This window comes from Oryctolagus cuniculus, chromosome 5 (assembly GCF_964237555.1).
Source record: "Oryctolagus cuniculus chromosome 5, mOryCun1.1, whole genome shotgun sequence".
NCBI classification, from domain to species: Eukaryota; Metazoa; Chordata; class Mammalia; order Lagomorpha; family Leporidae; genus Oryctolagus; species Oryctolagus cuniculus.
In genome coordinates this window covers 23,705,698-23,721,972 of record NC_091436.1, presented here as the reverse complement: position 1 = coordinate 23,721,972, position 16,275 = coordinate 23,705,698, and the positions used below count along the sequence as shown (strand labels likewise).

Sequence of the window (16,275 nt, the reverse complement as noted above, 5' to 3'; positions counted from 1 at the left end):
TTGATTATCTCCTAAATCACCATACTTTCCACCAAAGTTAATAATAGCCAAAGAATTAGCTGAAATTTTTAAAAATTAGGACCAAAATCTTACTTCATTGAAATGTATTTGTCTTGATCTGTGAATGGGATAAAGGTAATACTCAAATTAAATCTTTCCTATCTTAAAATTAGAAAAAAACAATATCTATAAGGTTAGCATTAACATTTCAGAACAAAAAATATAACCTGATGATTAGCAGCTGAATACATGTTTTAATTTACTATCATTAGATAAATGGACTCATTTACCCATCCAACTAATATTTGTTATATACCTCCAGTAGTGGTATGCTGGACTAGTCCTTATATTTTCAAATGAAAGCTCATTGTGTATATATCAGAGCAGTACATTGTATCCTATGAATGCATGCAGTTATGGTTTATCAACTAAGATAATGTTAATTTTAAAAACTTTGAAAACACTGAAGAGATTCCAGCATCCAAAATGAAACAGGACTGGCATTGTTGGGCAGGGGGTTAAAGCTGCCTCTTGTGGTGCCCACATCCCATAACAGAGCGCTGGTTCAAATCGCAGTTCCTCCGCTTCTGATCCAGCTCCCTGTGAATGTGTCTGGGGAGGCAGCGCAAGATAACTCAAGTACTTGGGTCCCTGTTACCTGTGTGGGAGACCTGGGTGGCATTCCAATCTCCTGGTTTTAGCGTGGCCCAGCACTGGCCTTGTGGCCATTTGGGGAGTGAACCAGCGAATTGAAGATTTCTCTCTCTGTGACCCTCTGCCTTTCACATAAATCAATCTTTAAAAAACAAAAAAATGTGTGAAAGCTGTTTGTTAAACAGAACCTTTATTAAAAATCCATATATATGTGTATATAGTAACAAGTAAATTAGATTAAAAGAAACATAAAGGTTATACTTAAAGTCCATCACATCCCAAAGATTCTACTTTGTTGTATCATTTGCTATGCCATTGAGATTATTTTATCTGTTGGGTGGTACCCAACAGTTTATCATTTCCCAACTCTACATTTAGCAAAGGCATTAGCTTGAAATTGGCCTTGATGAAAGCATTTAAACCAATTTAAACCGCAGAAATTGCTGGTGCTATAAATCAAGGCCTTTTTATCTTTTGGAGGCCCTGTTGAGCATTTACTGACATACTGCTGCTATACACCCCATACCACAGTAAATCTTCAGATGTAGCTACTGTCTTCATGGATCTTCCCAGTTAGAGGGGAAATACATAAGTGTTCCTGCAGGAGCAGAGCATGGTCAAGGTATTTGTGGTAGACAGAATAATGGCCTCCCAAAGATGTCCGCTTCCTTGTACCTGAAGCCCGGTGTACTTAATGCCCAAAGGAATACTATAAGATGTTGCTTCTGTTCCCATTGTTAGCACCATTTTACAAATGTAGCCACAGAGACCCTGAGAGGTTCAGGAGCTTGCCCGGGGTCTCACATTCAGTAAGAGTGGAGCTGGGATTCAGATCTGAGCAGTCTGGGTCCAGGCATGGGCACCCTGGCCAAGCCACTCTGCCATCTGCTGCCAGAGGAAGGAAGCAAGTCTGCCCAGGTAGGCCTGGAAGGTACCAGAGTTTCTGCAGACTTGCCCAGTCCTCCTGCAGGTCATCACTATCCTTAATCCAACTCATGCTCTATGCTCCATCTTCACATTTCAAACCTAACTATGTTTTCAGTTTAGAAGATTTTATAGTTCAGCAACTTATTAGATCAGTCTCTTTGGTTTATATTTGGAGATCTCAGCCACATAGTGAAAGAAAGACCTGTGCTTTGAGGTAGAATTGTTGAGATTTGAACTTGAACTCTCTCTTTAAGTTATTCAAAGCTTCTTTGTCATTTGTTTCTTCAGCAGTGGCCATCCTACCTACAGGAATAGCCTTTCTCTATTCTTCTATGGAAGCAATTTCTTGCACACCTCCCCCATAGCTTTTATCATCCACATAGCCGGTTAAGTGTTTTCACCTCCAGTTACATGAGCTACAGCCTAGAATATAATCCAGTCTCATGACTTTTTAACTCATATAGACCCAATTACCAATATTCCCTATTTCTTTGAAAGTCAGACTCTGGGCATTAACTTTAAGAATACTAAGTATTACTGGCGCCACAGCTCACTAGGCTAATCCTCCGCCTGTGGCGCTGGCACACCAGGTTCTAGTCCTGTTCGAGGCACCGGATTCTGTCCCGGTTGCTCCTCTTCCAGGCCAGCTCTCTGCTGTGGCCAGGGAGTGCAGTGGAGGATGGCCCAAGTGCTTGGCTGTGCACCCCATGGGAGACCAGGAGAAGCACCTGACTCCTGGCTTCGGATCAGTGCGGTGCGCTGGCCGCAGCGTGCCGGCCACGGCGTCCATTGGAGGGTGAACCAACGGCAAAAGGGAGACCTTTCTCTCTGTCCCTCTCTCTCTCACTGTCCACTCTGCCTGTCCAAAAAAAAAAAAAAATACTACGTATCTTTGAAGGACAAATTGAGCAACAACATCTCAGGGAAGGGAAGGACCCAAGATGGTCATGGTAAATCCATAAGCAGAATCTCAAAGGCGACAGTTGCTTACTGCATTACCGTCAGGATGTCTCACTCGTCTGTCTTTGTGTGACAGTGTTTTATGAGGGAAGAGCAAAGGGGAGGTGGATTGTAATTTGCACTGAAGTTTCTGCTTGCAAATCTGAAAGCCAGCACTTTCCTTAAAAAAAGAAAATTATTATTTTTATTTATGTCCTGCCTTCTTTCAAAAGGTTGTTGAATAAATCACAGTTCTTTTGTCTTCTGTTAGGTGCTGATTTTTTTATATAGATTTTATTTACTATATATGACTTAAGTAGTCTAATGACATTCATCTGATGGTGTTTCATTGGCGCAGACCTACATTGTTTCGTTATTTTCTATTTTAGCATGAGAGACCCAGTTGACATTTATTGACTCTAATCTGGTACCTTGTTTACTGTCTGCCCCCAAAAATTATGTTTTTGATTTTTACTATTTATAATTAAGAACTGAAATATATCTATTTTTGTATTTAACTTTTAAGCCTAACAATCTAAATTATAAGATGAAAATTATATGTTATCTGTATAAGAGATTTTGAAATTCTTATTTTTAAAAAGTTGCCTTAATACCTTTCCAAATATCTTAATGAGAGAATGTAATGATAGTGGTGATGTTGATTATAATAATATGTTAAACTCATCAACTTACAAACTAAATCTATGTAAATGTGGCAACAAAATGCATCTGAAATATAATTTGGAGTGGTTTCACAGTCTTCACATCTTTAAAAACAAAATTCAGTTGGTGGGGCAGGCATTTGGCATAGCAGTTAAAAACAGCCACATCTCATTTTGGAATACCTTGGGTCTGATTTCCAGCTCTAGCGCCCGATGCCAGCTTCTTGCCAATACAGTGCCTCAAAAGTCACGGTGATGGAGCACTTAGTTCTGTCCTTGCTGCCCGTGTGGGAGACCCGGATGTATATTCCCAGCTCCCAGACCAACCTGGCCATTGCAGCCCTTTGGAGAGTTAACCAGTGGATAGGAGCTCTTTGTTTCTCTCTCTCTCTGTCTGCCTCTTAAATAAATAAATAGAACTTCAAAGATGTCCTTGACACAGCAGTGAAAGAATTATTTGTCATTTTGTTGGTGTTAATGAGCACTAAATTTAATCATTGAGGCCAAATACTGGTTTCAGCATTCTGTGGGTGGAAAGAGTCTAATGGTGTCTCTTATTCCCAAGGAGCTTCATGCAGGATCCATTTCCAAATCATGGCCCCGAGAGTAAAGTGGTTTACAGGAGCCCAAGCTTTCTTTCGATGTTCGTTGTCCTTTTACTACTATAACTGTATCTGCTGCCTCTGCTACTTCTGCTTCCTCCTTCTCCTCCCCTGCTTCTGCCTCTGCTTCTTGCTTCATCTGCCTTTGCCTCCACCACTGCCTTTTCCTCTTCCTTTACCATCAGCTTTATCATTTTATTTTTAGTATATTACTCATAGGCATCATATTACTACTTTTCTACCAACATGAAAATTGAGTTTACCTCTTCTTTCAGCACCTGAAGCTACCATCTATTTGTGTTTGGTTTTGTGTTATCCTTGCTCCTTCTCTCTTTCTTTTGCCATTTGGACAAAGCAATGCTCTGCCCATACGTATGAAAGACTTGCCTAGGCATATGAGTGGACGGGATAGGACTCTAGACATTGCTCCATTGACTTTCCATCTTGAATACTGAGAAGAGTACGTGGCTAAACTCTTCTCTTTTTGCAAGTAATCTAGTGGGTATTTTTTTGTCTGATTTCCTGTGATTCTTTATCCTTTAAGAATTGTACTGCAATGTATATGAATATTTTTTCTTATTATTTTATTATTTAAACTCTTCATCTTTTTAATTTCTGTGCTCAGGTATTTCCCCGAGAAATATTTGCAAAATGTTCTATTGTGTTCTTACTTTGATATCGGTTTATTTTATAACGACTGTATCTCTATACCTTGCCCATTTGCCCTGCCCATGTGTTAGTCCTGTACTTTTGATCTGCTCTGTTGCTTCTCCCTCTGCATCAGCTGTATGACTGGCCTGCATACATCAGGATCCACAGCATCTGGTTGGTGTGCCACGGTGCTGATTCATTCATAGCTTCTTCTGCTTCTTCATAATTTGAGGTTAATTCAGAAAGTTCATAGGAAAAACGGAATTAACAGGTAAGTCTATTTTGGTGCAAAAAATGTTGAAACCCATGCAGTTTTTTTTAATAATATGCACTTTATATACACTTGTGCCAGGCCCCACTCTACATGCATTTTCCAATTTTTGCACCAAAATAAGCTTATTTTTAACTCCATTTTACACAAAATTGTTGAAGTGCCCTTGTATGGTTGAGTTTTACTTTCTGTCTGGAAACCTCCCACCCTGATGTCTGCCTGCCAATTTCCGTTTGCTTTTGCTACATGGGATGCCCAGGAGCTTTTGGATCTGCTTTCAAGTGCTGCAGCTCTGCGTTGGTGCGGTACCCGTTTTCTTCTCTTTTGACCCTTTTAAACATAGGAACAAACATGGCATTCTTCGACAGCTCTTTTCATTTGTTTTCCTGTAATGCTGTGTCTTCTCAGGAATGGGACACAAAGAATGCCATACCATAGTCCTTCTCCCATCTGTGTCCCTTATTTCTAGTTTCTGACTGGTAATAAGGGTCCCACTACACCTCTCTTAAAATTCATTTGATTGAGTCAGGAAGATGTGGTTAGGTATTTCTGTTCTAATGATGATTGTAATCAAAGTATGCAACCTTTATTTTTAAAATATGCGTCATATGTATATATATGTATGTAACCCCATGTGTGTGCACATGCACATATAAATACATATGCAAAAATTACTGGAAGAGAGAATAAACTGACAAGTTTATTTCACTCTAAAATATTGAAATCCATGCATATGTAGGGTCTTTAAAAAGTTTATGGAAAATGTGTATTATGAAAAAAATGGTTTTGGGGTTTGGCACATTTTTTAAGACATTGCTTGGGATGCCAGTATTCCATTTGGAGTGCTTGAATTTGAGTACCAGCTCCATTTCCATTTCTTTTTTTCCCCAAAGACTTATTTATTTATTTGAAAGTCATAGTTACAGAGAGAGGAGAAAGTGATCTTCTACCTGCTGTTCACTCCCCAGATGGTCTCAGTGGCCAGGGCTGGGTCAGGCCAACACCAGAAGCTAGGAGCTTCATCCAGGACTCCTATGTGGGTGGCAGGGGCGCAAACACTTGGGCCATCTTCTGCTGCTTTTCCCATGCCATTAGTGGGGAACTGGATCAGTAGTGGAGTAGCTGAAACTTGAACCAGCAGCCAAATAGGATGCTGGCGTTGCAGGCAGCAGCTTTACCTACTAAACCACATCTGCCATCAGCTCCACTTCTGATTCCAGATTCTTGATAATTCACACCTTAGGAGGCGGCAGGTTATGGCACATGTACTTCGGTCTCTGTCACCCACATGAGAGACCTACCTGTATTCGAGTCTCAGACTCCTGGCTTCAGTCTGTCCAGCCCCAGATATTTTAGGCATTTGTGCAGTGAACTAATAGATAGAGTCTCTCTCTCTCTCTCTCTCTCTCTCTCTCTCAACTTTCAAAATAAATAAAATTTTAAAAAATACTGCATGGATTTCAACAGTTTTGCACCAAAATAAACACATCCTTTAATTCTGTTTTCTATGAACTTTAAGTTCCCACATATATATTGGGAGAGAAGGAGAGGGTGGAGGGGGGGGGGCAGGAAATAATTACAAATGGCTGAGCTGAGCCTTTGCTCTGGTGTGGGAAGCACAGCTCATTTTCTTCATTTGCTTTTTCACCTCTTTCTGATCTCAGTGCTCGGGCACAGCTTTTCTAAGAACTTCCTAAATCACAGATGTCGTTTCAGTCCCATCTTTGTCAGAGTAAATGGGGAAAACACCAGGTTGGATTTTTAATTAGACTCAAATCAGAGCTCTTTCCTAGTGTTAAGAGGTACTAAGCGGGTCAAGGGCATGAGTAACTTCAAGGCCCAGGTGAAGCCGAGAGATGGCCAGGACTGCCAGCACCATGTACCAGGTTCTTCTTGGCTCTGTTGGGATAGTCTCTGATCCTAGCATAACAGGTGAGGTCTCTAAGTGATATCTTCAGCCACATTGCTCACCCAAAGGGTACAGTCCTGGGGTAGCTGCATTCAATATTTTGATATCTACATAACTTTCATGATGTTTTCGTGAAGCCCCATCCCGTAAACCCATAGATTCCAGGATTGTTTACCAAAAACCATCAAAAAAAGGTCAGGTCCAATCTGCTAAAGGACTCTCCTAATTGCATGAGCCAGGAGATCTGGCATTTGCGCATTTACAAGATCTAATATGATATCATTCATAAAGCAAGAGGTGGGAGTCCAGCCTGCTGGAAAGCATTTCCTTTCTATGGACTTATCAGCTTAGTCTGCTTTGTTATGCCTTCGCTTATGTCTGTCATTAATTCAACCATGTTTTTGATAAGCCTAGTTCATTAAAATGTAGTTGGGTTAGTGGAAGAACCCAAGTGAATTAAATGTAGCAAGTTAATTGTTTTGATGCTCAATAATTGATCCTAAAAATGACCTGTTGATAACATAAAGTAAAATATTTGTAGGTATTTAATGAATATCTGCAATTATAATTTGTTTTGAGTTATTTACATACCAGATTATAAAGAATACAATCCCTATCCTTTGTATTACAAAGCATCACAAAATTGCTTTCCACCAAGTGAACTCATTTTTACTCAGGAGTCTTTAAATACATTGTCTTAGCATGCAATGATTGACTTTGCCTCATACTATCTTTATATTGGCTATTTAAGTGTTGTGCCTTATTTTAATTTTGTCTACTGAATAAATTATCCTCCCAAGGGTTTGTAAGATACAGTCATTAGACTAAGACAAAGTATGGAATGTTGGTATGTACAACACACATGTGTGGTTGGATAAATACCTTCCCAGTGTCTCAAAAGGGAGGCTTGGAGTCCCTGAGATCTAAGGTAATCATGGCCCAGCTGCTACCCTAGTCATCATCATATCTACCTCCTGTTTGCGCAGAGACAGCCCCACACAGACCTGAGCCTCTGTGCCTGTGTCCTGTCTCTCCAGGGAGGACGAGCATGCCCTCATCCAGCAGTACTGCCAGACACTCGGAGGCGAGTCCCCAGTGAGCCAGCCACAGAGCCCAGCCCAGATCCTGAAGTCGGTGGAGAGGGAAGAGCGTGGTGAACTGGAGCGGATCATTGCTGACCTGGAGGAAGAGCAAAGGTGTGCTGAACATGGGAGTAGACGTTGTGTCATCCTTTCTTTCCTGCGAAGCTCAGCATGGCTCCTACCCTTCTCTTTTCAGAAGCATGGTTCAAGAAGTCACAGCAGGGTTCAAGTGGACTTTAGAAGCCAGACTGGAGGCTACAAAGACAGCACTGGGGCTTGGGGGATGATGTCTGTAGAGCATTCTCCTATAGCTACAGTTTTCTTCAAGCTCCCATCTTACTGCTAATAGATGTTTTAACCTAAGAGGAAAGAGTCACCCAAGCTAATTTGGAGCTCACAGACAATTGTGAAGAGAAGACAGTGTCCGTGTTAGTAATTTGTCCTTCCTTTTTCTGTATTAGAAATCTCCAGGTGGAATATGAGCAGCTGAAGGGGCAGCACCTGAGAAGGGGGCTCCCTGTCGGTTCCCCTCCAGACTCCATTGTGTCTCCTCACCACACATCTGAAGATTCAGAACTTATAGCAGAGGCAAAACTCCTCAGGCAGCACAAAGGTCGGCTGGAGGCGAGGATGCAGATTCTAGAAGACCACAATAAACAGCTGGAGTCTCAGCTCCACCGCCTGCGACAGCTGCTGGAACAGGTAGGCTGTGCAGAGGCCCGCGTCACACCTCTCCACGGCAGCTGAACTCCTCTCCGGGCGGTGATCCTGGTGTCAGAAGTGGAGAGGTCCACCTTCATTTTCTCACTTCTGCTGTTCATTTAGACTGGCTTAGAAATCCCTTTTAATGTATAAGTGTTAAATTCTCACTGGTAAAAAAAAAATGTGCTTGCCCAATTTATAATGGGATTTCCATCTTCTTTCACACTGACACCTATCTCAACTCTGAATAGTCAGAGAGGATCCTATGACATGCATCTATCTAAACTGCATATGGGAAGCGTCTGTGGGGACTAGGGGACAGCAAGTGACCTTAAATCTGCACACTAAATCTTCTAGTGAGCCAAGAACACTGGCTCCAAGAATTATTGTTTTCTGTTTTCAAGAAATTGAGTAACAGATGGTTATTAATTTACTACTGTTATTTCCTAACAGTGGACCATATTTTATGGCAATTGCTTGCAAACTTTCTTGGGGATAAGAAATAAAATTTATATTAGGATGAATACATACATATATGATGAATACAGAATACTTTGTATTGAATACTTGTATTGAATACTTTGTAGAGAAATGCCATCTCTTTTTTGTGTGTGTGTTTTTTTCTCATCCTACCTGTCACCTGCCTGCCTGCTTGTCCTTTCTTCCTTCCTTCCTTCCTCCCTCCCTCCTTCCCTTCCTTTCCTCTTCCTTTCTTTCCTTCCTCCCTTCCTTCTTTCCTTCTACTTTTTCTCTTGTTTTTGTTTCTTAATGCTGGCCAGGACATACTAAATTGATTTTGTAAGTCACTGTTTATAGGTAACAGCTTGCAGTTTTGAAAAGATTATTCTGTGGTTTGTTTAAAAAGCATCAGACACAGTTTCTTTCTGCTGCCTGCAGTCTTGTTAGAGACCATAACAAGATAGTATGCTATGTAACAAGTCTGTGTAAGAAGACACATATATAAAGACAGAACACACTGTAGAGAATTAAGTTCTTTATTAAACATAGCCTTAAAGAATAGGAATCAAGCCACAGAACTAGTAAGGAAGAAGACTGTGCAGCAGGTGCCTATCATATGGAATCCCATCAAAGAGCCCAGGAACTCCTCTCTGGCAGAATCCATAGCAACACTCATGTCATTGCTTGCTTTTGTGGTTAGCCTAAGCAGTACAGGGGCCTTAGGCAATATAATAGGCATGCCTTTCTCAAGAAATGATTTATAGAATCTAAGCAGAATCAAGTTTCTCTCCATTGATTTTTTCAAATTTTAGAAAACCTTTTCACACTTGGCATCAGCATCTCTTTAGTTTGCTAGAATCTTTCAAAACAGCATCGTTTTTGCTATACAGTTGGGCAATAGATCTCTCCTTATAGTTTACACGTATACTTTATGTCTATCACTTTCAGGATTTGTGTGAGACTGTTTAGTGTTAACAAATTAGTGTATATATAGAATAATTGCAGAAGGAAACTGTGCTCAAAAATTTGATTTACCCTCATTTGTTGATGTTTCTAGGAGAGCTAACGTCTCTCCTGCTCACCCTTACTTCCCCCCATTCCCTCCATTCTATTAGAGTTGCCTAATGGCTCATGTGCCTTCAGAATTGCACTGCAATGCTTTTAGAGATAGCTAATATCTAAATGGATTTCTATATCCCATACTACTGAGCTCTTATCTCTTCTTAACGATTTAGCATGAATGCCAGAAGTAGATGGAAAATTTAACTCTGATAGTAAAAACTGGCAAAACTGCCAGACTTCAACTAATATAGATTTAATGGAAAAATCTGCATCCAAAAATTCTAACTTTTGCATTTCCTATAGTATGGATCACATTTTCCAATTTGATCATACACTGTTGTTAACATAGCCATTGACATTTCAAAGATTTATGTGAAAGAGCGTTTATGAAGTATTTGCTAAGTGTCAGACAGTTCTAATTGCTTTAGGAATACTAATTCATCACCCCTCTGACAAAACCCAATGACACAGGCACATATCATCATCCCTGTCATATAAAGAATCTGAAGCAGTGAAGGTTATAGAATTTGCCCGGAATTACAGTTTCTATGTAGCAGAGTTAGAATTTGAATTCAACCAAATGAATCCAAAATCATACTCTTAATCACTCTCTGATACTGCATTTAAATATGTACTAATTTTTTAAATGGAAAGATTTTACTGTTTTAGAAGCCCAGTGCTAATTGAATGATATGTATTTCTACGTCTTCTTGGTTGACATAAATATAACAAAAATTGAGAAGTGCAAATGACTTTGATAAGTAAATTGTGCCTAGGAAATTCTTCAGTGTGCCCCAATGGGTAGAGGAGGACCACTGATCATCAGGGGAAATACTAGTGGCCCAAGAAACTGATGCTCAAATGCATTTGAAAATATCTGAGGCCAAGGACTCTACATGATTTACTTACCCATGGTGAGGGAGGGGAAGAAGCTGCTTGCTCCTTATGAGTTATTTGAATCCTATCTCTGCTTTAACCTCTGAATGTGTTTTCAGCCTGAATCCGATTCCCGAATCAATGGTGTCTCCCCCTGGGCTTCGCCTCAACATTCTGCACTGAGCTATGCTCTGGACCCGGACCCTGGCCCACAATTCCCCCAAGCAGGTGGGTGTCCCTAGAACATAGCTAAACTGTCCAGGATTCTTTGTGCTTTACCACTTAGTCCTTCCTCATTTTAAATATCATTCTTATGCATGGGTTCCTTGTAACATAAGAGTTTTTTATTTTAATTGGTATCCCATGAATGTAGATCCATTTTAACAGTATCAAAAAAGCAAGCATTTTAGAAAAATAAGCTATTAGTTGCTTACTTATATAATCTGTTGGACTGTACTGAATTTTGGTAGAAAGAGAAAAACCTGCTGTTTCCTTTTGGGATGAGCAAAAAATATATTTTTATTTTATTTGAGGGTGAATCTGTTTAAGGACATTTTCTGTCTAACGTTTCACATTCATAAGTACTAGGGTGCGTCAAAAAGTTCATGGAAATGCATATTAAAAACAGTTATACACAAATTCCAATTTTTTTGTACCAAAATAAACTTGATTCCATTTTCCATGAACATTTTATTTAAAGATTTATTTATTTATTTGAAAGGCAGAGTGACAGAGAGGGAGAGACATAGAATGAGAAATTGTCCAAATTGGGTGCACTTACCAAATATCCACAAAAGGTGGGATTGGGCCAAGCCAAATCCAAGATCTAGGAACTCCATCTGGGTTTCTGATATGACTGGCAGGGACCCAAGTACTTGAGCCATCATCTACTGCCTCCCAAGTGCATTAGGAGGGAATTGGATCAGAATCAGAGAGTCTGGAACTTGAACAGGCACTCCAGGATGGGAGGCAGGCATTCCAAGCAGTGTGTTAACTTCCTACACTACAATACCAGCCACTTTCCATGACGTTTTTGAAGTACCCTCTTATACAGAACATAATAACAAGGAATATTATAGCCAGCGTAGTTTGTCCAGGCTTGGAAACTCACGGGACTACTTTTCTTCATTTTAGACCCTCTAGACATTGCCCCAGCCATCCCATCTGAAGTCTCACCTAGTCTGCTGTTAGTCACCATGGGAACCTGTGGCTGGTGCTAGGAAGAGCTCTAAACCAGGCATTCAGGAGTGACATTTTATTATCAATGACAATTTTACGAGAGCCACAAACTGTTGCCAAAGTAATTTGTTTGTTGCATATGTTTTGGTGTAGTAATCAAAAGAAAGATGAAAATATTAGTATTATTTTGATTATAAGTTAGAGAATTGTTTTGATTATTGGTTATAGAATAGAGAGCATAGCAGAGTAGAAATTATAACATCATTTCACTTCTCTGACAAGTTAGGCTAGCCTATTCTAAAGTCTCCAAAACCAAAGAAAGGGAGAAAGAAATGAATAGATTATTTTTCCCATGAAAAAAAACAGCTGCAGTGCAAAATAATGAGCTTTCCACTAATACATTGAAATAATATCACTGCATTATTTACTTTTCAGTCATATTTTCCCCTTGAGCATTAAATCTTTCTACTCAAATTCTAGTACATTTCAATTTTATAAAATGATGGTATCATCACTAAAACTGTCCTTTTCAATTAAGACTTGTTTCCCATTGATCCTGGGTAACTAGTAGTAGTATTTGTTCTTGAAGTTGGGTTTCCGTGGAAGGCTGGGCATTAATTTCAGGGGTCTCTTGTTTCCATGTGCTGTCTCAGCAGCAGAGGACCTGCTGGCTCCCCCGCATGAAACCAGCACGGACCTCACGGAGGTCATGGAGCAAATCAACAGTACATTTCCACCTTGCTGCCGTGAGTATGGAAGGTCCCGGCCCCACTAGGCTTTCACTGCCCCTTCTCTGTTTCTGTATGTGGCCCTTTGTCTTCACTGGTTGGATAACAAATACCGATATTAGAAACAGCACTGGGTATTATTTGAAAATAAGGCAAACATTATATGTATTCAAAGAAAAAATGAACTGAACTTAGATACCATGGCAGTGCTGGGGTATAGTAACAATGCAATCTTGCCCTTTGAGAGTTTCAACAGGACTCATGAGTGATAAAATGAAGTCAAATGAAGATAATAAATCTTATTTTAGAGGAAATTATTCTCTTCAATGCAAGCTATTGTAAGAACATATGTGTAACTTCAAAGAAGAGCTTTTAGTGGTGTGCCAAAAAGGCATGAAAATAGTCCTTCTAATGTAGTCCCCCTGTTTCGTTCATTGTTCTCTCATGTCATCAGAGTCTGTTACAGAAGGGGATTCTTTTCCGATTTTTCTTTGCGTTTTTTCCTGCTGGTTTCTTTTCTCATGGAATAATATAGCCCTTCTGTGAATCCAAGCAATTTAAGGCATCACAGATTATGACCCTCTGCATTTTCCAGAAAATAACCAAATAAAAACAATTCAAACCCCAGGGAAAATTATATAATGATTCTAATTTATTAATCTTTTCCAAATGGTTTGTCTAGGCTTCTTGCCACCTTCAAATTTTGCTCAGCTTTCATTTAGAACACTTTTGCTGTTTCAGATAGAAAATTGTGTAGACTACTTAATGCTGCAATTATATTTTAAACAGTCTTTTGAAGAATATGAAGATATTACTTATAATATCTTAAGCTTACTGTAAAACTAGCCAGTCACAAAACTAAGATTTTTATGGAAAACATAGACTGTCATTTCACCACTTGCTGTCAATATCAGCTGAAAATATGAGCCCAAATAAAAAAAAATATTGCTAAGTCTCAGGAAGGTAGATAAAGAAGATCTATGACTTTATTTTTTAAATTTTCTTCATTTTTACCACTCTGTTGTTTAAAAATGCCATCATTAGCAGGCTGTGAAAAAAAAACTGTTTAAATATACTTTCCAGAGCGCATGCTTTGCCTGGTGATTAAGACACCAGTTGGGATGCCCACATCCCATATCAGACTGCCTGAGTTCAAGTCCCACCTATGCTCCCAATTCTAGCTCCTGCTGATGCACACCCTGGGAGCCAACAGGTAATGTCCTAAGTAGCTGGACCCCTGCCATCCATGTGGGGTGCAAATGCTGTTACAGCCATTTGGGGAGTAAACAGGTACATAATTTTTTTGGAAAAAATTAAATTTAAAAATATAGAATTTATTATCCTTTCGATTTTCAGGACTGTGTTCCCAAGGCTGTTTTAGTTTCTATAACCATATAAATATTATCTATTTATATTTGTGTGTCACTTCTAAGATTTTTATTTGTAACTGTTCTATTTTGCTCCTCAAAGTTTGCTAAATCACTTTTACTGTATGTCAGTTACCACATTCATCTGTCAAAAACTATTTGTGTTTGCATGGCTCTATAGAACTTACAAAAACTTAGTTCAGTTTCAATGGTTTAGGTTGTTTATTTCAGGCTTTTAGGCTGTTGCTTATTTTCTAAGCTCATAATATATGAACTATAGACTAATATTTTCTTTTTAAAGATTTATTTTACTTTTGAAAGGAGGCGTTACAGAAGAAGAAAGTGAGAGACAGAGTGAGAAATTGTTAAATGACCGCAGTGTTCAGGGCTAGGCCACGCCAAAGCCAGGAGCCTGTAAAGTAAAGGGCCAAGCACTTGGACCATATCCTGCTGCTTTCCTGGACACATTAGCAGGGAGCTGGATCATAAGTGGAGCATCCAGGTCTTGAACCAGCAGTCAAATGGGATTCTGGCATTGCATGCGGCCATTTAACCCACTGAACTGCAATGCTGGCCCCAGATTAGTCTTTTATATTATAATTCAAGCTTGAATTTTTTATAGATTCTTGTTCTGAGTTGTATTTAGTTAATTGCCTAATTAAACCTCATCAGATTCTTTTAAGCCAGTGTTTCAGAACTAAATTTCTCAATGAAATTACTTTTTATTTCAAGTTACACCTAATTCAGTTAATAATTAATAAACAATTTCTGTAAATTAAAGCATGTTTAAAAGTTTTTATTTCAGTGCCACAGTGGACAGTTTCAATTTTAAAAGTCACTTGGCAGTGAGAGCCAGGGTATGCCTTGTAATGAATGTGAAATGTACTCGTTTCATTCTAAAAAGTTTATGCTGGGTTAGGCATTTGCCCGGGTGAAGACACCAGTTAGGATGCCCATGTCACACACCAGAGTGCCGGGTTCCATGCTGCCTCTCGCCTGTGACTCCTGCTTCTGCGAATACAAACACTGAGAAGCAGCAGTGATGACTCCAGGGATCATGCTTCTGCCAACCACATGGCAGAAAACCCGAATTACTTTCTGCCTCCTGGCTTTCATTGTGGGCATTTAGGGGAGTGAACCAGCTCTTTCTCTCTGTACCTCTGAATTGCAAATATTTTTTTAAAAAAAAGTATGTTAAAAATTCATGGTTTTTATAAGCTTTATGTTTAAGAGTTGTCACTCAAATTTTTCTTAAGATACATTCTGCTATCTAGATTTTGTAAAAAATTAATCTATGCCATGTTTTAAAATATAATTTAAAATAAACTATCATACTTGGAGCAGAAATTAACCTTAAGGGGTAAATACATTCATCTCCTTTTATGGCCTCCCTCTAAAGGCAAGTATAGAATTTCTGTTTATTGGGAATCTCATTAGCTGTTCGTGAATGCTGGATCTTGAGAAGAGTGTGTGGGTACCTCTGAGAGTTCACAGAAAGGAACTGGTGGTGTGGGGCAGCAGGTAAAGCTGCTGCCTGTGACACTGGCGTCCCATATAGAAGTGCCAGTTCCAGTCCCTCCTCCTCTGCTTCCCGTTCAGCTTTCTGCTACTGTGTCTAGGAAGGCAGTGGATGATGGCCCGAGCACTTGTGTCCCTGCCAAACAGGTGGGAGACCCAGATGGAGTTCCAGGCTTCTGTCTTGAGGCTGAGCCAGGCCTGGATGTTGCAGCTATTTGGGAAGTGAATCAGTAAATGGAAGATCACCTTCTCTTCTCTCTCTCTCTCTCTCTCTCTTTTTCTGCCACTCTCAAATAAATATATATCTTTTTTTCTTTTTTGGACAGGCAGAGTGGATAGTGAGAGAGAGAGAGAGAGAAAGAAAGAAAGGTCTTCCTTTTGCCGTTGGTTCACCCTCCAATGGCTGCCACGGCTGGTGTGCTGTGGCCGGCGCACCGCACTAATCCGAAGCCAGGAGCCAGGTGCTTCTCCTGGTCTCCCATGGGGTGCAGGGCCCAAGCACTTGGGCCATCCTCCACTGCACTCCCTGGCCACAGCAGAGAGCTGGCCTGGAAGAGGGGCAACCGGGACAGAATCCGGAGCCCCGACCAGGACTAGAACCCGGTGTGCCGGCGCTGCTAGGTGGAGGATTAGCCTAGTGAGCCGCGGCGCCGGCCAAATATATATCTTTTTAAAACTTCATGGAAA

General features: G+C 40.0%; 1 protein-coding gene across 1 annotated transcript in view; it reads left to right on the top strand.

Annotated features, from left to right (window-relative positions):
- UTRN (utrophin) overlaps positions 1 to 16,275 on the top strand; it is a gene marked incomplete in the record, with an annotated part of 519,651 nt that overhangs the window by 493,082 nt on the left and 10,294 nt on the right. The window contains 4 exon segments of the mRNA XM_070073468.1: positions 7,653 to 7,811; positions 8,159 to 8,399; positions 10,916 to 11,024; positions 12,629 to 12,721. Coding sequence (XP_069929569.1) covers positions 7,653 to 7,811; positions 8,159 to 8,399; positions 10,916 to 11,024; positions 12,629 to 12,721 — 602 coding nt within the window.